We start from the raw sequence: 18,820 nt of genomic DNA, 5'->3' as shown, positions 1-18,820 counted from the left end.
GTCAAAGGCAATTTTGTGATGACGATGTCATAATTTTAAAAAGTATAAAAATCTTAAAAAGTATAAAAGATATAAAAGATCCGTACAAAGACCATAATGTCCTTTATATGCTTTACGTTTTGGACGGTGTTTCTAGCTGAAAGGCGCCAAGAAATTCAGAGTAATAACGATAATAATAAAGTATATGATATCATTACTGTGAATGTTCCAGAGTTCACAGTAGATTATTCTGCTAAAAGTAGAAATATCTTTGTTTAAGTCATAAATTTGACTTTGGGTTGATTGAACTTTTTTGTTGAAAAATGGAGAAATCTTCAAAACCATGAAATAATCAACAGATGTTAGATATTTTTAATGGGGCTGTGCTTTTGGTTTAAATGTAGTTTAGGTTAAGTTTTTAATTTCTAATGAACTGCTGAAAAGAATCTGATTTAAAGATGAAATGGTCTGGTTTTGAAAGCTCTTGTTCGCTGTTTTTTGTCTGACCTGCGCCTTTAAAGGTCTTGGTTTTTGCGTTACCATAGAAGCGAGGGGGAGGAAAGAAAGTTTGAAAGCCTGAGACACGATCACAGGAGGAAGATTCAAAACCTGAAGCCTGTGGGTCGTGGTTTCTCTCTGAAAACAAGTGATGAGATTACTTGGAGCCTTTGAACGTGTGTTCAACCGGCAGTGAATGAGAGACCAGTGCTACTAACTTTGTGCTGTTGTGAGCAAGCAGTGGAGTGACTGCGGGGTGGAGCGGGGTGATGGCAGGAAGACCAGACATGACCACGTCCCTTATTGAGCTTCAGAAGAAACGCCGGGAGGAGGAGGATCTCGAGGCGAAGTACGAGGTGCGCAAGCAGGTACAGTAACCAGGGAACAAGGAGCAAAAGGTGCTTACTACAATCTTGGATCAATCCATCATTTATTGTGGAAGTGTGAAATTTGGCTCTCGTGTTTAGAATAAGGCTTCATACTTAATCTAGCATTTTTCAACAAGGCAGCAGGACTGTCGGATCGTTACAACTGGCAGGCGGTACCAGTAAGTTTCATAAGAACTGTCTACCCACATATTTGACATGACTCTTACAGGCCAGAGGAAACTGGTCATATGTTACTTATGTCAAACATAATTACATGGGGAATTATTGTCAGATCATCTGCTTACATTTGCAACATGACACCTGTAAGAAATGCCCAAAATGCAACTTTATGTATGCAGAGAAGCAGTCATTATGTCTTATTGCAACTGCCACAACTGAACTTTGACTAAAAATATAATCCTTCATTTAATACAAAATAATTAATTATTATGATTAACTGTGTCATTATTAGCCTAAACATCAGTAAGCCCTGCCTGTACCAAAGGTCCTGCAATCATTTATATTTATAAGTCAGGTACCTATCAACTTCTGAATCTGCAGGCTGGGATGGGGTCCTGGGCCACCCCCTTCCAGGCCTACTGATCACTCCACTTGCAACACTTAACATGTTCTCTCCAAAATTTGGTTCAGTTTAATTTTTCAACATATTATGATGATGCAGGTATTAAGTTGACAGAGACAATTGTTTCTAATGCTTACTGTCTATGCTTTACATTTGTTCATAATTGAATTTTTGTCTGTTATGTGTGTTTTATATAGGTGTTGGAGAGTTTGGAACAGTGCATAGACAAGCTGCGCAGTGATTATAAGAATGCTCAAAAAGTACATTTGAGTTTTGAGAAATTTCATAAGGTACCACAGTGACCCTCTAGTCTGTACATGCAAATTTAATTTTGAAAACTAGAACTGGATGGCAACAGCCTAACTAACTGAAATCCTTTTTTAATAGCATGAAGATGCTTTTCAAGCTGTTGAAAAGGCAGAGAGGGGGATGCAACAGGGGCTCCGAATAGAGGAGGAGCTACAGAGGCTAAGAAATGAATATACTGAACTGCAAAAGAGGAAACAGGAGCTAGAGCTTCAACTTCAGAGACACCGTGTATACAGGGACTGCATGGAACGGGTGCTAAAAATGACTATGGTACAAGTATTTATGTCAGAGAAAAATCCAAATTTAGACATTAACATAAAAAGGTTTTTATGTCAGTTGAAAATATATAGCATCCTAACTCCTACAGTTTCCAAACAATTTCAGTTTTAACTCATGTTTTTGTTGAAATGCTTAATAGGCTTCTTCTTATAATTAATTAAATGTTATTTATTAATTTTGTAAATGAGAATTGCGAGAGGGTTCAAATCTCTTTTTGACCCCTGGCAAACATTTATATTGAGGAAGCATGCCACCCATTCTTAACTCAACTATTGATAAAGTAGCCATTTTTAAATACATGATATTGCTGTGTGGCATAGTGTCTCTTAACCCCTTAACCATCGCTTCCACCATAGGAAGTAATGGAAAACCCTGACATGCTTTGAGGAGATAATAAAAGTTATTTACTGCCTACATGTGTGTGTGTTTGTTACAGTTTGAAGATGTGGAGTCGCTCTCGCGACAATTGGAAAATCTTCTCCACTTTAGAGACAAGTTATATAAGAAGGGAAGTGAGGCACAGGAGAAGGCCTACCAGCAGAGAGAAAGACTGGTGACACTGAAGGATCAGAATCACTTAATGCAGCTGCAAAAGAACAACAAACTGTCCCAGCTGAAGACCGAGCTAGAGGAGACACGTTCTAAAACTCTAATTTGGGTACTACACATGATCCTAGGGAAAAGTCTGACATCAGACATTACATGTTGCTTATATACGCTGCTTAAAGATTGAAGTATCATCTCAAGACCGAGTTGTCCCTGTTTTTATACAGGAAAGGAGTTGGAACGACATTCATGATATTGCTGCCACAAAAACTCTTCTATTGGGACAGATTAAGATTGCAACTATAAATCTCTATGAAATGGCAGGTGGTAATTTGGAAGAGGAAGAATGTGTCAATATAAATGACACAGAGAAACAGCTGGACAGGGTAGGTACCATGACAGAGCAAAAATAATATATTGTCAAAAATATTTAGAGCAACAGAAAAAGATCATAACATACAATCTTTCTCCTACTCAGATCAAGATGTTTATCAAGGACCAAGAAGATATAATAAAAAGACACCAAGCTCTCTCAGCACAGCTACAAGCAGGAAAGCGAAAAGTCCAAAAACATACTTCAAATTTGCATTACAAACAATGAAAGCATTTCAATTTGAACAATAATTTATGTTTCTGTGGTGCTTTAAAACTGAATTCAGTGAACTGGCTTTAATTAGAAAGTTTGTTCACTAGTTGTGCTAATGTATTCACTCTGTGAGTTAACTCCATTTGAAGACAAGTGACTTCAATAAACTTAAGACAATGAGTGCAATGAACAACTGATTATTAATGTTGCTAATGATTCTTAGATGAACCTGCTTTTGTAATTACTGTATATTTTATGCTGTCAGTAATGAATAAATGTCAGATTAGGGTGTAAATAAGCCGATATTGTTTCTGAAGTATGCACTTAGTTTAGTTATAGTCTCATTTGATTTGAATATTGAATAAAAGTCCTACAGTATGTGACTAACCACATACCTAAAATTACCTGGCTCAGGTGTATTCAACCAATCAAATGTTGAAAGAGAGCAATTCACTTTGTTTCCCCAATTCAACACTCATTTAAGATGGTATCTTCCAGCTTTACATTGACTGAACACACCTGGTCAAGGCAATCAGCAGTGGGTATTGCAGGGTTAGTTAGAAAACAAACATAGCGGGGTCCTTGAGAACCAGGACTGAGAACCACTGATGTAAAAGACTGATGAATTAACACCAGGCCTGTACTGCCTCCCTGTGGGCATTACCAATAGAAGCAACTGTTTGGCTCAAGCTGTAACGTGCATCAAAGCTCAGAGGCACACAGGATGTCCAATGCTTTTAAATATAAATAATATTTAAATATCCGCTGCTATTTCATTGTTTATGATTGCTTTGATACAGTCTACAACAACACAGCTTCAGATCAGAAAAAGGTAGGCACTACTTTGTAAGATAGAAAAGACAACAAAAAGCAAACTGATTCTAAGCAATAATGTTTATTCGCTTGACAAGTTCTTTAAATAACAAAATCTTCACGCTTCACTGCCAGAAGATGGCAGTTGGTGCTGCACCACAGCATTTCAGTGGTTTATTTCTTTTTGCCTTTGCCTTTGCTCTTTTTCGCCTTCTTGTTTTTTCCTTTATTCTTTAAGGACTTGCGAACACTGTAGCCTCTCCACCAAGCTTGGATAAAAATAGCAACTTTGGTCTTCAGCTTGAGTTCCCTCATCTCCTCCTTTCTCTTCTCTTCTGCCAGCCAACGCCTTTCCTGGATCTGGTCGTACTCCACCTTGAGGACAGAAAAGGATTTCTCTAGCCTTCGCAGCTCCTCTTCCTGCAGTTCATTTTCACATTCATTTGTCTCTAGGTCTCTCTGAGACAGGTGGTGGTGGCATTTATGGTGTTGATGGGCAGGAGGATGGAGAAAGATGGTGGTTGATAATAGTGATGGGTAGTAATGAAAAAATATATGTTAAATCAAAATTCAGTAAGTAAGTAAGTATACAATGTCATTTAAAACCTGGAATTAAGTTTGCTGAAACTATTAAAAATTTCACCTGATACACATTATTGTGAGATGTTATACATTAGAAAATATGATATTCCCAAAAGGTCAATATGTGAAATAACCAGGAGTATATCAAACAGTGTTTTAGAGCTATAAATACTTGAATTCATAATTAAAAATAAATTGGCAACTATTTTGATAATTAGCAATAATACAACATGCAATAAGTGAAAACAGTGTCTCTTTCAGTTTCTCAACCATGATGATTTTCGCTGATTATGTTTTATTTGCTTGCAACAGTAATATCTTTGTGTCTGAGTTTGTACCTGGATGTCTTCCATTTTATTATCAAAACTCTGGAGCAAGTATTCAATGTTGTTCTTCAATTTTTCATTTTTCTGCAAGGGATGAGAACAATTACAGCTGACATGCATTAATAAGAAAACTAAATATGTTAGAGGCATTCAAATGTGACTTAATAAACTTACCTCTTGGAGTATTCTCTCGGCCTGTCTGTTTTCAAGGATCAAATTGTTGAGCTGAATGTTTAGTTGATCAATTTTCTGTTGAATACTAGTCTGTTTCTTTGATGTCTGGACATGTGGCTGGCTCTGCTTTTCTGCAAAAGGTGATATACCGACTTCTTGTGCAGTTTTTTCTAGCAGAGAATTCTGCAAGTTTTGGATCTTATTTTTTTCCTGAAAAATCTGTCATACAAACAGAACAACTGGACAAGTGAGATGAGAACGAAGACAAGTGCAAAGAAATCTTTTTCCTTTTATAGCTACATATCATGATGTCATACATGTGGCAGACTAGAGTCTTATAAGTGAACATCGAATTTGGTGCCTCACCAGTCCGTCTATTTGCTTCATGGCTGTATTTAAGTTTTCTTCCTTTGAAACAATGCCCTCAGGATCGTAGACAGGGGATGAAGACACCTGCTTGTAGAAAACCGACTGTAACTCCTCATCTGGACCGATCAGTAATTTTTCTATCATGTGGCTGTGGAGCACCTTTAGCCCTCTAATTAATTTGCTCTCACTCTCACCTGCTTCCATACCTTGCACTAACCTCAAACCAATAATGGCATCTGGATGGCTTTGGATATACCTGAGTACGTCCCTGACAGAGTTCCTGATGTCTTCCTCAAGCTGAGCCCTTGCTCTCTTTTCTGCTGTACTACCTTCTCCCCCTTGTTCCCTGTTTGAGTCCTGCTTTAGACCTTCTAGTATCTCCAGTCTTTCACATAATATTTGATGCTCTTGAAGTGCTTTACTCAAATCCTTGTCCACAGTGCTAGGCATCCTGTCTGACTGAAGCATAGCCAACAAAGCTGCTGCAATCTCAACTTGATTGATGCATTTTTCCAATATGGTCGAGATACATTTAACCTCAACAGAGAGCAGCTTCTTCTGTGACCCTTTATGGTTGTTTAGAGAATCCTCAGACTGGGCCTTTGCCAGCTCTGCCCCCTTCGCAGCCATACTGGATACTAGGGGAAAAGTTAAAGGCAATGTAAATATATGTAAAACTTAAATATGGTATATATGAACATTTTGTGATTTGTTACATTGGCTTACAGCATTAGCTACCTAGCTATAGTTAATTTGATTAATTTTTTTGGAACATAATAGTTAAACCTAGTTAAACTTTGAAATGATGAATAATTCACATAAATAGAATATGCATGATGTCTTCATTTTTTAACATCACGCTATGATAAGTTACTAGATAGTTGATAGCGTTAGTTGGTCGCAGCTGTGTCTATATGTTCGCATATCACATTAGTCATTAGTTAACCTATGTAGCATTCCACTACAGTGGTTATGGCTAGTTTAAGTCAAAGTAACTAAACTTACGCGTTAAGGTAAAATAATGACACATTTCAGTTTTGTAAATTAAAAGTTGTTGACATACCTCTCGACTCTTTGTGGACTGCAAGCACGAAATGTTGTTTTCTGTTGCTAAGATACCGCTCTGTCCTCTCTCCAGAAATTCACGCTGTTGAGATCGTAAAGTTTAATCCCCGTGATCTCGAATATGTGCGTGTGTGCGCGCCCGTGCATCTGTCTGTATGTATGCAAATTATTTTATTTAATTTTTTAATTTATACATTAATTAAAAACAAAAGATTAACATAACCACCTATACATACTGTAGAGCCATCGACTTTTATTTTGAAAACCTGACGAGGATTACCCGCCTGCCGTGAATTGTTTCGGTGTCGCGAAAGTTTGTTGTTGTAGCAGCTAACCCATCGTACCCACCATGTCTGTTCATATTTTTTAGTATTGTTAGTAAGGGTCAGGGGGTTTTGCTTTCTGGTTTCCAGGGCATTTAAGTCATATTTAATCCAGCAGAAAGCCTTATGATGATACCGTGATGGATACAGACAGGTTGTCTCAGTTTGTTCGCCTGGATGACAGTAAACCACTTGAGTGGTTGCTGGATGTCGTCTGTGACTGACAACGAGCAATTCTGCAAACCGCAGGCCTTTCCACTTTCACACAACTCGAAAGTTGCTTCTTCCTGTGTTGCAGATATCGCCAGAGACATTTAAACTTAGCACGACGTAAAATGTTGAATAAGTTTATTTTTTTTTATTTTTTTTTTTTTAGCTAGCAGTTCTCTTTAGCTTTGGGAACCCAAGATGTGCAGCTATCCAGTGGTTCGCAGAATAAAGCTGTAACCTTGTTCAAGTAGCTTTAAGGTAGCTTCGATTAAGTGTAATTAAACGTTAGCTAATCAAGGCGGGTTGCAGTCTATTGATCTGCTAATATGGAGTCTGACGACGATGTGCCTCTCATCTTAACGTGGGACGAAGCAAACAGCGGTCTGCTCAACGAGGAGACAGAAAGAGGAGATGAAAGTAAGTTTCCACTGCTTTATCCTCATTCCTAGATGGTTTATGGAAACTATGATAACTAGACCTATGACCGTGGAAAGTGTTGCCACTGGCATAGACGCTATTCGATAAGCAAGTTCAGTTACTCGATAGATGGTGCATCTCATATACGAGTCCTAAAGACTTAAAGAAGTATAATGTTCAGTTTATGCTTGAATTTGTTCTGTGCTTTGTTGTCGGAGGCTTTAGTTTTTGTGCTGTGTCTCATTGATAGCGGTTTTGGACATACGGAGCAGGGAGGCCTGCAGAAAATCTTGAATGGGATGGCCATTGATTTTTTGGGGGGAGCACATGGTAAAAACCCAAGACAGAAATAAATAAACAATACCTGTCTGACCAGTTACAAAGTGTAAATGTGTGATTTATTATGATTTGAATGTGGAAATACACAGAATTTTGAGATAAAAATTGAAATTCTGCCCAACCTGCTTCTAAGTACACTGTCAAGTTTCTCAGTCTGTCCATCAGCCTCCATATTTGTCTAAAATAACAAAGATATATATCATAAGCTAACTACAAGGAAAGCAAGCAACAAGTAGTTAATAAACACATCTGTAGTTGAATCAGGAAGATCAAAACTACATAGAAGAAATACAATAGTTGTCTGTTTTTTATCAGTTATGCATTGCTTTTCTTTCAAATAACAGAAAAATGATCCCTGTCTTCACTTTTCAGTAATTTAAACACATAGGCACCATAAAGTCCAGGTGCCTCAAACCTTAATATCATAAAACAGAAGCACATGGCTAGTTTGCTTTCCTCTTTTCTCCCTTCATGCAGAAGCTGGACCACAGACTCGAGAGCGGGCACAAACTAAACACACAGATCAAACTCTCTGCTTGTTTCCTTTTGAGCAACTTCCTGTCACTGTTACCCAGCGTCCTTCAAAGTTTATTCCTCTAAATCTCCTCTTTAAGGGAATGGAAACTTAATCTTAACTCCAACAGAATAATGATACACATTCAGCTAATAGTAATTGTCAAGGAGTGTACCAAAAAAATTTGCATCACATGTGATAGGTTTATTTTTAAAACTTTCCATGTATTTTCTATATACTTCTGTTGAAGGAATATTTGTACTAGCTAAATTTACATTAAATGATAATGACAAAACATTTGGTTTTACCCTTATTTCAATATAAAGGGGATGCACATGTTTGCAGCCAACTGTATGTGTTTTTTAATCTTTTATAAGTCTGTGTGGTGCTGAGTCTACATTTTACGCAGTGGTTGGTATTTACACTACTGTATTCTATATTATTGTTTTAAAGATTAGCCTATGTAGTATTTCTGTACGAAGGCTTGTCTACTTACCAGATTTGCACCAGTGAAGTGTGAAGCTGCGCAATGTTGTTGACAGTCACCTGCCTAGATGCTGCATGTCAGGTCCACACTGCTTTAATAGTGGATAAGTATTTTCGGCCAGGCTCTGAGGTCACGTGTGCGCAGAATGTATGGGTATGCATGCATCCACTCAACATAATAATCCTGCTGCCTTTGTCTTCCTCACATATAAGCTACAAAATGACCCATCTGGGAAACCGCTGCCTCAGCAGATCAGGCACCTCTCAGCCCCTCCCTGTTGCTCATGGGCAGCGTGTGTGAGTGAGAGAGAGAATGTCTGTAGCCTGTGAGTAAGTGTCTCTGTGTGTGAGCTTACTAGATAATTTTCTCTGGATTTGGAGGTGAACAGGAAGAGGAGAGGAGCTTTTTTTTTTTTCCTTAGGATACCTGGGTGCGGTGGACAAGTACGAAGTATGATTACTGTTGTAGCTTTGTGGAGAGTTTGGACCTGGGCGAAGAAGTCTGTATTGTATCTCCTCAGTGACCAGTGATATTCTTTGTGAAAAGTGTGTAACATAGTTTTATTGCCGCTGGTTAGGACCATTCAGATCAGCACAAAGACTTTTTTCAGGGAGAACTATTCATGGCTGCTGAATCTGTTTGTGTTTCTGTGAACCTGACCCCACCATGTTACTGACTGGTGCTCTAAACATTCTAAACAAATCAAGGTTTGGTCCGACACATGGCAGACATGTGGTGTATTACCATCACTATAACAGCCAGGCTGTTGCTGGATTGGAATTTGATCTTCACACTTCAGCTTAATAGGCCACTGTCATAGTGGACAGGACACATCTGACTGCATTTCTGGAATTCATATGCTCTCCTCTAACGTTTAGTCCAAGGCATAGTGCCTAAAGCAGAACCATGTGATGAACGTTGCATAGGAAGAGCACCCAGACAGACTGGCAGAGAACTGAAATATGCAACTGCAGAAGGACACATGGACAGACCACTTATTCAAGACAGAAACAGACTTGTAATAATGAAGATCTTGTTTGAATCTCTAAATCAAGGATATACGATAATTATCTGGATTTCATCTTTTACAGCTGTACTTGAGTTTACTGTTTAGGCAGTGAAGGTTTAAGATAAACATACAATTTATTTGTAAATAGTCACCATGTAATTTTTCATTTATTAGAAATCTGTATGTCTTTCTTCCTTTAGTTAGTCCTAAATTAGTTGCTCTCCTTCTTTTAGCACAGATTTAATTCCTGTGCTTTGTCTGTGTTGCTTCTGTAGCCTGTGAAACGGGGAGGATGTCACATGTCATTGAGACATTGGTGCAGTTGCAGCATTTACTTATTGACTTGCAACACTAAGTTTAAGTTCAAAGTTTAAGTCCTCCTGCTAAGGCTGAGAGGTCTGTGTTATAATACTGCTAAGAGTATCTGTTATCAAGGTGACTATAAGACACACTTCTCCCAAAAGAAGCAACTGATTGTCAAACTCAAACTGAACTTAATAAGAACTGCAAGTTGTTTTAAAAGGTGTTCGGTCTCTAGTGTCACTTTGATCGCAAACCCTGGATGTTTCTGGAGCTCTGGGAATTCGCATCTGTGGTCCGTTTATGACTGTGTATCTGGAGTTTGCCTCAAGCCTGAATGGAATGTTTGGCCATCTGCATCTCCAGATGTGTGTGTATGCTGGAAGATGTCTGGTGTACTGTGATTGACACACACATACATACAGTACACACTTTTGCGGTGGGAATCGGGGACCTTAACACAATCCGCACAGCTTAGGCCGATGAATCCAAACTGATCAATGGAGTGCTTATACAGCCAGTCATCGGGTTTCCCTCAAGATCAGATCTGTAATGAGAGTCCAGTTGTGATCTCCTGCTTTGCCTTACAGTTTGAAGTAAACTGTATTGGTAGGTGCTTACCCCTCTGTTTACTCTGTGTATGTGTCCGTCAATGTGGGTAAGGTGCTTAACCAAGGACAGACATAGAGGTGAAAACACAGCCTTATTTTAGTTGCAGTTTATTGCTCATAATTAAGAGTTTTATGAATACTCTTAATGCACATAGCTGTTTTCTTCCAGATGGAGGGAGTGGGAATTATGACATAGTGAACAGCACTGTGGTCTCAACACCTGGGCCACAAAACCACAGAGTGCAAAATGTGTCTATACGACAGAGCTGGGAAATGAACTATCAAGAGGCAGCCATCTACCTGCAGGTACAGACAAACTGAGGTTGCATATGTTATATAATGTTGTATATCTTAAGTCTTATACTGTAATAATTGTAGAGGCTTAAACATGTGTCAAGTGTCAATAGGCTTTTTACCTCATGAACAGCTGTGGGAAGTAATCAATCTGTTGACATACAGCTAATATAAACAAAGTAGGGAATCACACACATAGAATTTATTGGCTAATAACGTAGTCACGACGCATGTTGTTGCTAATGCAAAAACAATCTCACAGGTGTTTGTTAATTGTATTTTTAAAAAGTCTGGATTTACCCACAGTCCCATGTCTGAGTAATGGCAACTTTCTACTCCATAGTTGTGGGATGTTGGTTGAATCTGGAAGAAACACAAAATTTAAACCATTCATTGTACATGTCTTATGTGGGTCTATTTCACACACAGGAAGGAGAGAACAATGATAAGTTCTTCACCCACCCTCGAAACCCAAAGGCACTGGCAGCATACCTGTTTGCCCACAACCACTTATTCTACATGATGGAGCTGCTGACAGGCCTCCTGCTGATGATGCTGTCGCTGTGTGAAGCTCCTGCTGTGCCCTCACTGCGCCTAGATGTCTACGTAAGTCAACATACAACATGCACGCAAACTCACTTATATGCTGAGTTTTCTGTAAAAACTCACATCCGTACGATACCTCTGCAGGTCCATGCCACTCTAGAGCTGCTGGCTTTGGTTATGGTGGCATTTGAGCTATGTATGAAACTCCGGTGGTTAGGCTTCAACACTTTCATTCGACACAAGAGGACCGTGGTCAAGGTAATCTGTATGTGATGGACACTATCTGATGGCATGATAATGTAAGGGATTCAAAACTGTCTACAGGGAGAGGTTAGGGTCAGTCACTAGTATTCTAGATGTTTGCTCTCACGGAGGGAAAGACAGTGACACTGCTCTGTGTAGGTCCAATGTCATAATTCATTAATTTTCTGCTACTGTACATCACGTTGTTTCTGTCTGTGTAGACGTGTGTACTGCTGCTACAGTTTGTGGAGGCTATAGTGGTTCTGATCAGACAGACGTCACACGTGCGAGTAACCAGAGCTCTGAGACCCATATTTTTGGTGGACTGTAGATACTGCGGTGCGGTGCGCAGGTACAAAATTACCCAAACACACACACATGCACAAACTCACACAGTTCCATCAAACTCAGGCCCATAATATTGTGATTACAGCATACTCATGCTACACTTAAAGAAACACAACCAAATAAATGTGATAGTTTAAGACACTAATTTCGCTGTTAAAACAGCCATCGCTGACCGTTTCTTTCATCCAATTAGAAACTTGCGTCAGATCTTCCAGTCCCTTCCACCTTTTATTGACATCCTCCTTCTGCTGCTTTTCTTCATGGTCATTTTTGCTATCTTGGGTAAGAATGCAGATTCATTGAATGCATGCAATTTAAATGCTGTTGCTTCTTTTCTACCTTTTTTTTACTGCAATGTGTCAAATAGTTCTGAGGGAAGTATCTGCCATCTCCAGAGGTACCACAATTCTGTTTTGTGATTAGCTTTTTGTCTCCTACAGGTTTTTGTCTCTTCTCTACAAACGCTGCTGACCCGGTATGTTGAGTCAATGTTGTAAGGAAATGTGAAAACCTTCAAGGGCAATGAATAATTTTTACCGGCACTGTGTGCGTGGGGGCTGGGTGGTCCTTCCCTTTGTGTCAGTTTTGAGTATGTTTTGTGTATGTCAGAATTAAAACCCTCTCCTCTCACCGCAGTATTTCAACACTTTGGAGAACAGCCTTGTCAGTCTTTTTGTGCTGCTGACCACAGCAAAGTAAGCACAGCAGTACATGCAGTACTGTCCAGTTATGTTTACTCACATTGCATGAAAGCACTGCATCTTTCTTTTGGTTTATTTTTTCCGATTTCACAGTTCTTATTTTGTATCTCCCGGTTTCCTCTTTCTTGTAGTTTCCCTGATGTGATGATGCCAGCATACTCCAAGAACCGCTGGTCATGTGTCTTTTTTATTGTGTACCTCTCCATAGAGCTGTACTTCATTATGAACCTGGTACATTTACCCTTGTTAGGTTTTGATATGGCTTCCAATTAGCCTTTTTACGTGATTACTTATTGCCTTCAATACCCTGTGATTATCTCCATTGACCTCTAGCTCCTGGCAGTGGTGTTTGATACATTTAATGATGTGGAGAAGATGAAGTTTAAATCTCTGTTGCTTCACAAACGCTCAGCTATTGACCATGCTTTTCAGCTGTTGGTTAGCCGACAGGTACTGCCTCAGTGCTCTGCATAGTTTAATGCATATTTTGTACAAATACAGTTTTTTGGGAAGTCAATTGTGTTTGTCTGTGCTGCTATTAATTTCTCCCCAGAGGCCACTTGGTGTGTCGCTAAAACAGTTTGATGGTTTGATGCGGTTTTACAGACCGCGGATGTCTGCAAGGGACCGCTTTCTCACATTTAAAGCTCTTAACACCTCTGAAGCTCCTATGCTCAGGTAACTGCCCAGCTGACACCTCAGTCACTCAAAATCCTTCTTTCAATATTTTATAGTTTTGCTACATGTTTACATGTGTGTTCTACTTTAGTCTACAGAAGTTTTATAAGTTCTATGAAGTTATTGGCCTTAAATGGAAGGTAGGTAGCCTTACAAATGTAGTGGTGTAATTCATTCTGTTTTCAATGTGCATGGTTTTTTAAGTGTGTGTGTGTGTGTGTGTGTGTGTGTGTGTGTGTGTGTGTGTGTGTGTGTGTGTATAGGCACGCCGCAGTGGAGAACATTGGTTTGATGATCTTCCACACACAGCCTTCCTCATATTCAAAGGCAAGTTCTTAATTTCTTTTCTCTTCATCGCCTTTTGCTTCCTTGTTCTCAGTGCTTTTTTCTCTGCTTTAATAGGCATCAACCTGCTTGTGAAGTCTAAAGCCTTCCAATATGCCATGTGTAAGTGTAGTCTTTTACATTCTGCTGTCCTTAGAATCCTAAAACTCTGTAGTCCTTCATGGAAAACAATTTTATTCCTTTTTGTGTGACTGTAGATGTGGTTGTGGCTATCAATGGCGTATGGATCCTCGTGGAGACATACACACTGAATAGTAAGATAGCTATCGATAAACGTAAAGACACTACAGAAGGAAGGCACTACAGATGTCTCACTTTCCTCTCCTCCTGCAGGTGGATTTTCCTGGTCCAGATTTGTTCCCTGGAGTTATATTGTTTTCTTGACCAGTGAGTCATTTGTAAAGATGGTCATAGACATCAAAATCAAATTAAAGTTGTTTACATGCACTTATAATTATAATAAATATTAACTCTAATGTCCTTCTTCTAGTTTACGGTGTAGAGGTACTATTGAAAATAACAGGTTTGGGGCCAATGGCTTATTTCAGCTCTGGCTGGAATCTGTGAGTAATATATTTTTTTTATTAAAATAAACCATACAATTAGGACTGAATCCAAATCATCAAACTTCAGTGAAAGTTTGTGGTGCAGTCAATATAACAGATTTATGATAAGCAGTTCTATCATCATAAGACTACAGAAATACACAGATTCAGTGTTGTTGTTATTATCATACAATTTAGCACTTACATTAAAAAAAACAATTTTTGTCAAAATGTACATAACAATGGTTCTGTATTTTTGGTAATGGTCTTTGCTCATTTTTTCAGATTTGACTTCTCAGTGACAGTGTTTGCCTTCCTGGGTCTGATTGCTCTTGCTTTTGATATGGAGCCATTTTACTTTATCGTAGTGCTTAGACCCTTTCAGCTGCTTCGGTGTGTTTTCTAATTCCTACTTTTTAAGATTTGAAGGATGATTTATTGTCTTTTACATTAAAACTTCCTTTTTTGTCTCTCACAGGTTGTTTAAGATAAAGCAGCGGTATCGTAATGTGTTAGACACCATGTTTGAACTCTTCCCCAGGATGGCAAGTCTAGGGTTGACATTAATTATTTTCTACTACTCATTTGCAATTGTCGGAATGGAGTTCTTTGCAGGTGTGGTTTACCCCAACTGCTGCAAGTGAGTCACACTGTCTTTATTTGTAGTAATCAAAATTATTACAGCTGGTATTTTATTGCCTGATTAAGCTGTATTGGTGTTAACTCTGCATTCTCCAGTACCTTGTAACCTAATAGGACACTTACTTATCACACTTCCATGTTTTTTTTCCTTACAGCACCAGCACAGTGGCAGACTCCTACAGACAGATTAACGTCACATATGGCAACAAAACGGTGTTGGAAGAAGGGTACTATTATCTCAACAACTTCAACAACATTCTCAGCAGCTTTGGTAAATGCTTTAAAACTGGTAATATTTTATATTAGTTTCAATCAACAAATCAACTGACCTTAAAGGCCCAAATTTAAAATCTCAGCCTCCAAGCCCATTTATTTCAAGTAAACGCTTACATTTTCTAAATTTAGGTCAGAGATATTCATTTAATTTTAGATTATTTTGCTGTTTTCATTTCCCTCCAGTAACTCTATTTGAATTGACTGTGGTCAACAACTGGTACATAACCATGGTGAGATCGCATCTTTAATGTAATATTTCACCAGTCATCACTGCAGTCTGGTAACTCAGCATCAGGTATCACTATTTCATTGCTAGTTTATTTGCTCTTCCACAGGAAGGCGTAACCTCAATGACAAGCCACTGGAGCCGTCTGTACTTTATGACCTTTTACATAGTTACTATGGTGAGCTTTATGTGGTTATATGTCCACATGTGTTATGTGTATGAGTCATGTTATCATACATCATGTTTTGCCTTTATCTGTCTGTGCATGTGTGACATTTTGTCTGTCCCTTCCCCAGGTGGTGATGACCATCATTGTGGCTTTTATTTTGGATGCATTTGTATTCCGAATGAACTACAGCCGCAAGAACCGGGAACCACTGGAAAACCCAGAGGGTGAGATTGTATGTGTGTGAGTGTTTTTGGATGCATGAGGGGATATTGTGTAACAATGTACAAAAAGTGTAGCGATTTGGGTCTGAAATATCTACAATATTTCTTGCAATATTTCTCATGTAAAATGTTTATTGGGATTTTATTTAACTGCCAGTATTATGTGAAAGGATTAGTGGTCAGTAAGTCATTTGAATAGTTTTTTTTACGAACTACTAGATGAGAATGGGATAGTGTTTGAAGTAGAGGTGAGTCGAGATGAAATTCTGGCAATTCTGGAGCTGTACAAACAGATGTGCCCAGGGCTGTCCTCCCTCAGCTCTCTACAGGGAGTCCTACAAGCTATGGATAAAAGTGGGGTAAGAACACACAGAAAACAAGCTACAATCTGCCTTTACTTTTCACATGAAGTCCCAACTATCTTTCCCTCTTGCATTGGTGTGTACAGCATTCATCCCTGGTGTACCTGGGTCGCAGATCCAGGACAAAGAGTGACCTCAGTATAAAAATGTATGAGGAAGAGATGCAGGTAAGAAAGGGAAGAGAATTATTCTAAATTACTGCAGTTCTGGGGTGAACTTCTGACCATTTTTACGTTTTGTTTCACCAGGAATGGTATGCAGAATATTCAAGGGAAAACCTGCCTCAACCAGACCAAAGCCTAGAGCGGGAACTGGACAATCCTGTCTCTGACTCGTCTTCCTTTCCAGCGCCTCAGCTCAACTCACAGACTGGAATTCACAGCATCAACTAATGCACAATTAGCAAGTGATACATAAAGGGAATCATCTCAGCATTTATCTAATGCTCCAGGTGAAGCTCATCCAACACTCACCATTGGCCACAGTGGATAACTACTCCGGAACCTTTGAACTGTTATGAGGGTGACTGTTATTGGTGGCTTCATCCTGGCATTATTGCTACTGACCGAAAGACAGCTGCACAGGTCTGTAACTCTGACATGATTGTTGAGCATTGCCCTTTTTTGGTTTTTACAAAGACTGCGGCAAATTTTATGAGGGAGCCTGTGCTACCTGTTGTGTAAATCTACTGCAGTAGGCCTTTTGTGACTTTACAAAGAGCTTAATGCTGATGCCTTAGTTTAATGGCTCATCTGATCAATATTAGCAAACATAAGTTTTCTAAAGACCAAAACTATAAAGACTTACTCCTTTTAGCTCAACCTAACAAAAATAGTATTATTTCCTAACTGTCTGAACAGACTTTAAAGTATTTACTTTTATATAACTTCTTATTCTGTAATATATTTGAGTTAGTTAATAAGGGATTTTAATAAACCATTAAAATTGCTAAGTGCATTGATGTATTTTTGCATCGTCCTGGCAACTGCTTATTTTAATTAGAATATGCGTTAACACAGAAAGCATAACATTACTGCAGTCTTAAGAAACAAATACCAAACCAAATTTATTTAATTCCTCAAAAGCAGCTTTAAATAAGGTACTTTTCACATATTCATTTACACTAGTAGTTCATGTGTGTTTAGGTCCACATTCTGTAACCTGTAATTTCTTTTTGTACCATTATGGCTCCAAAAACAGCTTGGGTCCACAAACTAACCAGAGTGGCTTTAGGTAACTAGGTAGGTTTACTCTGGATTCTTGCTTGATGGCTACAAGTATAGAAAAATATAAATTTAGGATGCTTTTTTAAAATACTCTTTTAAATGAAACGTTAAACCAAACGGACAATAGAAATACACACACAAAATGAGAATGCTACTCTTTCCAAACAAAAGCACATCAATGTCAAACAGTAAGCAGTATTTTAAGCCATAAGTGTGCAACTTGTGAAAAGAATCTCTATAAATATATATTTATTTTGTGCAATCATAACCCATACCTTAATCTTCTGAATATAAATTCCCATACATTTGGTTTACATGATACCATGCTTTAAGATTGTTATCATGTAATAGCTATGGTGACTGAACAAAGGGCCATTGAGTTACCTGAGTTACCTGACTTCCCCAACTTACAGCCCTGCCCTCTGCTGCTCAGCGCAACATGTTCAGGTCCTCTGCCCTTATTCTGCAGCCTGGCTGCACAGCTCCTGTTTGCTGCTCATGCTGCCGCCGCTGCTTCTAGAGCTGTCACCAGATACCTCTGTACTGGAATTTGTTAATCAACTTCACAATGATTTCTCAGTTAGTCAGTCATGCTTTTTATTTTATAGCAGGCTATGTATTTAATCTTTAGACGACGCCTTAAAAATAATTAAGTATATGTTATATTACCTTTACATTCTTGGTGTTTTTGTAGCATCCTTGCATTCTCTTTTCTTTTTATCGCTTCAGTAGCTCTAAACAGCCATTTTAAAAATCAGACAGTATTTACTAAAACGTGCACAGTGTTAATTATAAGGCTTACAACGCTACTTTTCTAAAGTTTAATTTGACAGGTTACTTTGATTAGAATGTCTTCCACCTAACTGATTCACTCTGGGCTCCATGACAGGGGTCTTTGCCATGTTTACAGTCTGCAAACTTAACCTGAGTTACCGGGGCATGTATCAGGAAGCGAGATGAATGGCTTATCCATTTGTCTGTGAGTTTAACGTAATCTGGATCGATCACTTGGTAACTAATGCTGCTCTAAAGCAAGTGGAGATCAGAGGGTCAGAACAAAACCTCTCAACAAACACAGACCAATCAGATCACTGAAAAATTGCTCGTCAATCATGCAGGATCGTGAGAGGGACAAAAGTGATTGCAATTGTTTTGCTGTTTCAGATTTTCCATGGTTCACTCCAGTCATAAAGCTGAGTCTCTAACAAACTGAGGAAGAGTTTAACACACACATGCACAAAACAACATAATAATGACTAACGCTGTAGCTGTTCTTTCCTCTGACAGCAGTAACAGTGGGAAACGGTTTTT

The 18,820-nt window shown here is 38.7% G+C and overlaps 3 protein-coding genes across 8 annotated transcripts; 2 read left to right on the top strand and 1 right to left on the bottom strand.

The window, feature by feature from the left end:
- The first annotated feature begins 110 nt into the window (after positions 1–110).
- On the top strand, positions 111–3,347 carry cfap73 (cilia and flagella associated protein 73). Its single transcript, XM_067520287.1, has 6 exons — positions 111–845; positions 1,626–1,718; positions 1,816–2,007; positions 2,453–2,674; positions 2,790–2,948; positions 3,041–3,347. The coding sequence occupies exons 1-6, from the start codon at positions 747–749 to the stop codon at positions 3,161–3,163; spliced, it is 888 nt and encodes a 295-aa protein (XP_067376388.1). The 5' UTR covers positions 111–746; the 3' UTR covers positions 3,164–3,347.
- Positions 3,348–3,793: 446 nt separating this feature from the next.
- iqcd (IQ motif containing D) lies at positions 3,794–8,909 on the bottom strand. 4 transcript variants are annotated; one of them, XM_067520282.1, is made up of 6 exons: positions 8,777–8,909; positions 7,889–7,944; positions 5,410–6,050; positions 5,044–5,262; positions 4,882–4,953; positions 3,795–4,420 (listed from the first exon to the last, which is right to left on the bottom strand). In XM_067520282.1, the coding sequence occupies exons 2-6, from the start codon at positions 7,926–7,928 to the stop codon at positions 4,136–4,138; spliced, it is 1,257 nt and encodes a 418-aa protein (XP_067376383.1). In that variant the 5' UTR covers positions 7,929–7,944; positions 8,777–8,909; the 3' UTR covers positions 3,795–4,135. The 4 variants fall into 4 exon arrangements, with proteins under 4 accessions (XP_067376384.1, XP_067376383.1, XP_067376386.1 ...); XM_067520283.1 differs by lacking the exon at positions 8,777–8,909 and having other exon boundaries at positions 3,794–4,420; positions 7,889–8,188; XM_067520285.1 differs by lacking the exons at positions 7,889–7,944; positions 8,777–8,909 and adding an exon at positions 6,476–6,773 and having other exon boundaries at positions 3,798–4,420.
- Positions 7,287–17,248, top strand: tpcn1 (two pore segment channel 1). 3 transcript variants are annotated; one of them, XM_067520276.1, is made up of 26 exons: positions 7,287–7,427; positions 10,857–10,993; positions 11,411–11,587; positions 11,672–11,785; positions 11,992–12,122; positions 12,312–12,400; positions 12,559–12,593; positions 12,755–12,813; positions 12,951–13,050; positions 13,153–13,269; positions 13,373–13,497; positions 13,589–13,637; positions 13,761–13,824; positions 13,900–13,944; positions 14,040–14,096; positions 14,176–14,229; positions 14,333–14,405; positions 14,673–14,780; positions 14,866–15,027; positions 15,185–15,300; positions 15,489–15,535; positions 15,641–15,709; positions 15,828–15,924; positions 16,141–16,280; positions 16,370–16,450; positions 16,532–17,248. In XM_067520276.1, exons 1-26 carry the CDS (start codon positions 7,337–7,339, stop codon positions 16,673–16,675), a joined length of 2,481 nt encoding a protein of 826 aa, XP_067376377.1. In that variant the 5' UTR covers positions 7,287–7,336; the 3' UTR covers positions 16,676–17,248. The 3 variants fall into 3 exon arrangements, with proteins under 3 accessions (XP_067376377.1, XP_067376376.1, XP_067376378.1); XM_067520275.1 differs by lacking the exon at positions 7,287–7,427 and adding an exon at positions 9,164–10,685; XM_067520277.1 differs by lacking the exons at positions 7,287–7,427; positions 11,672–11,785 and adding an exon at positions 9,164–10,685.
- Positions 17,249–18,820: the final 1,572 nt, after the last annotated feature.

This window comes from Channa argus, chromosome 11 (assembly GCF_033026475.1).
Source record: "Channa argus isolate prfri chromosome 11, Channa argus male v1.0, whole genome shotgun sequence".
Lineage (NCBI taxonomy): Eukaryota > Metazoa > Chordata > Actinopteri > Anabantiformes > Channidae > Channa > Channa argus.
This window is presented reverse-complemented; position numbering and strand designations above follow the sequence as displayed.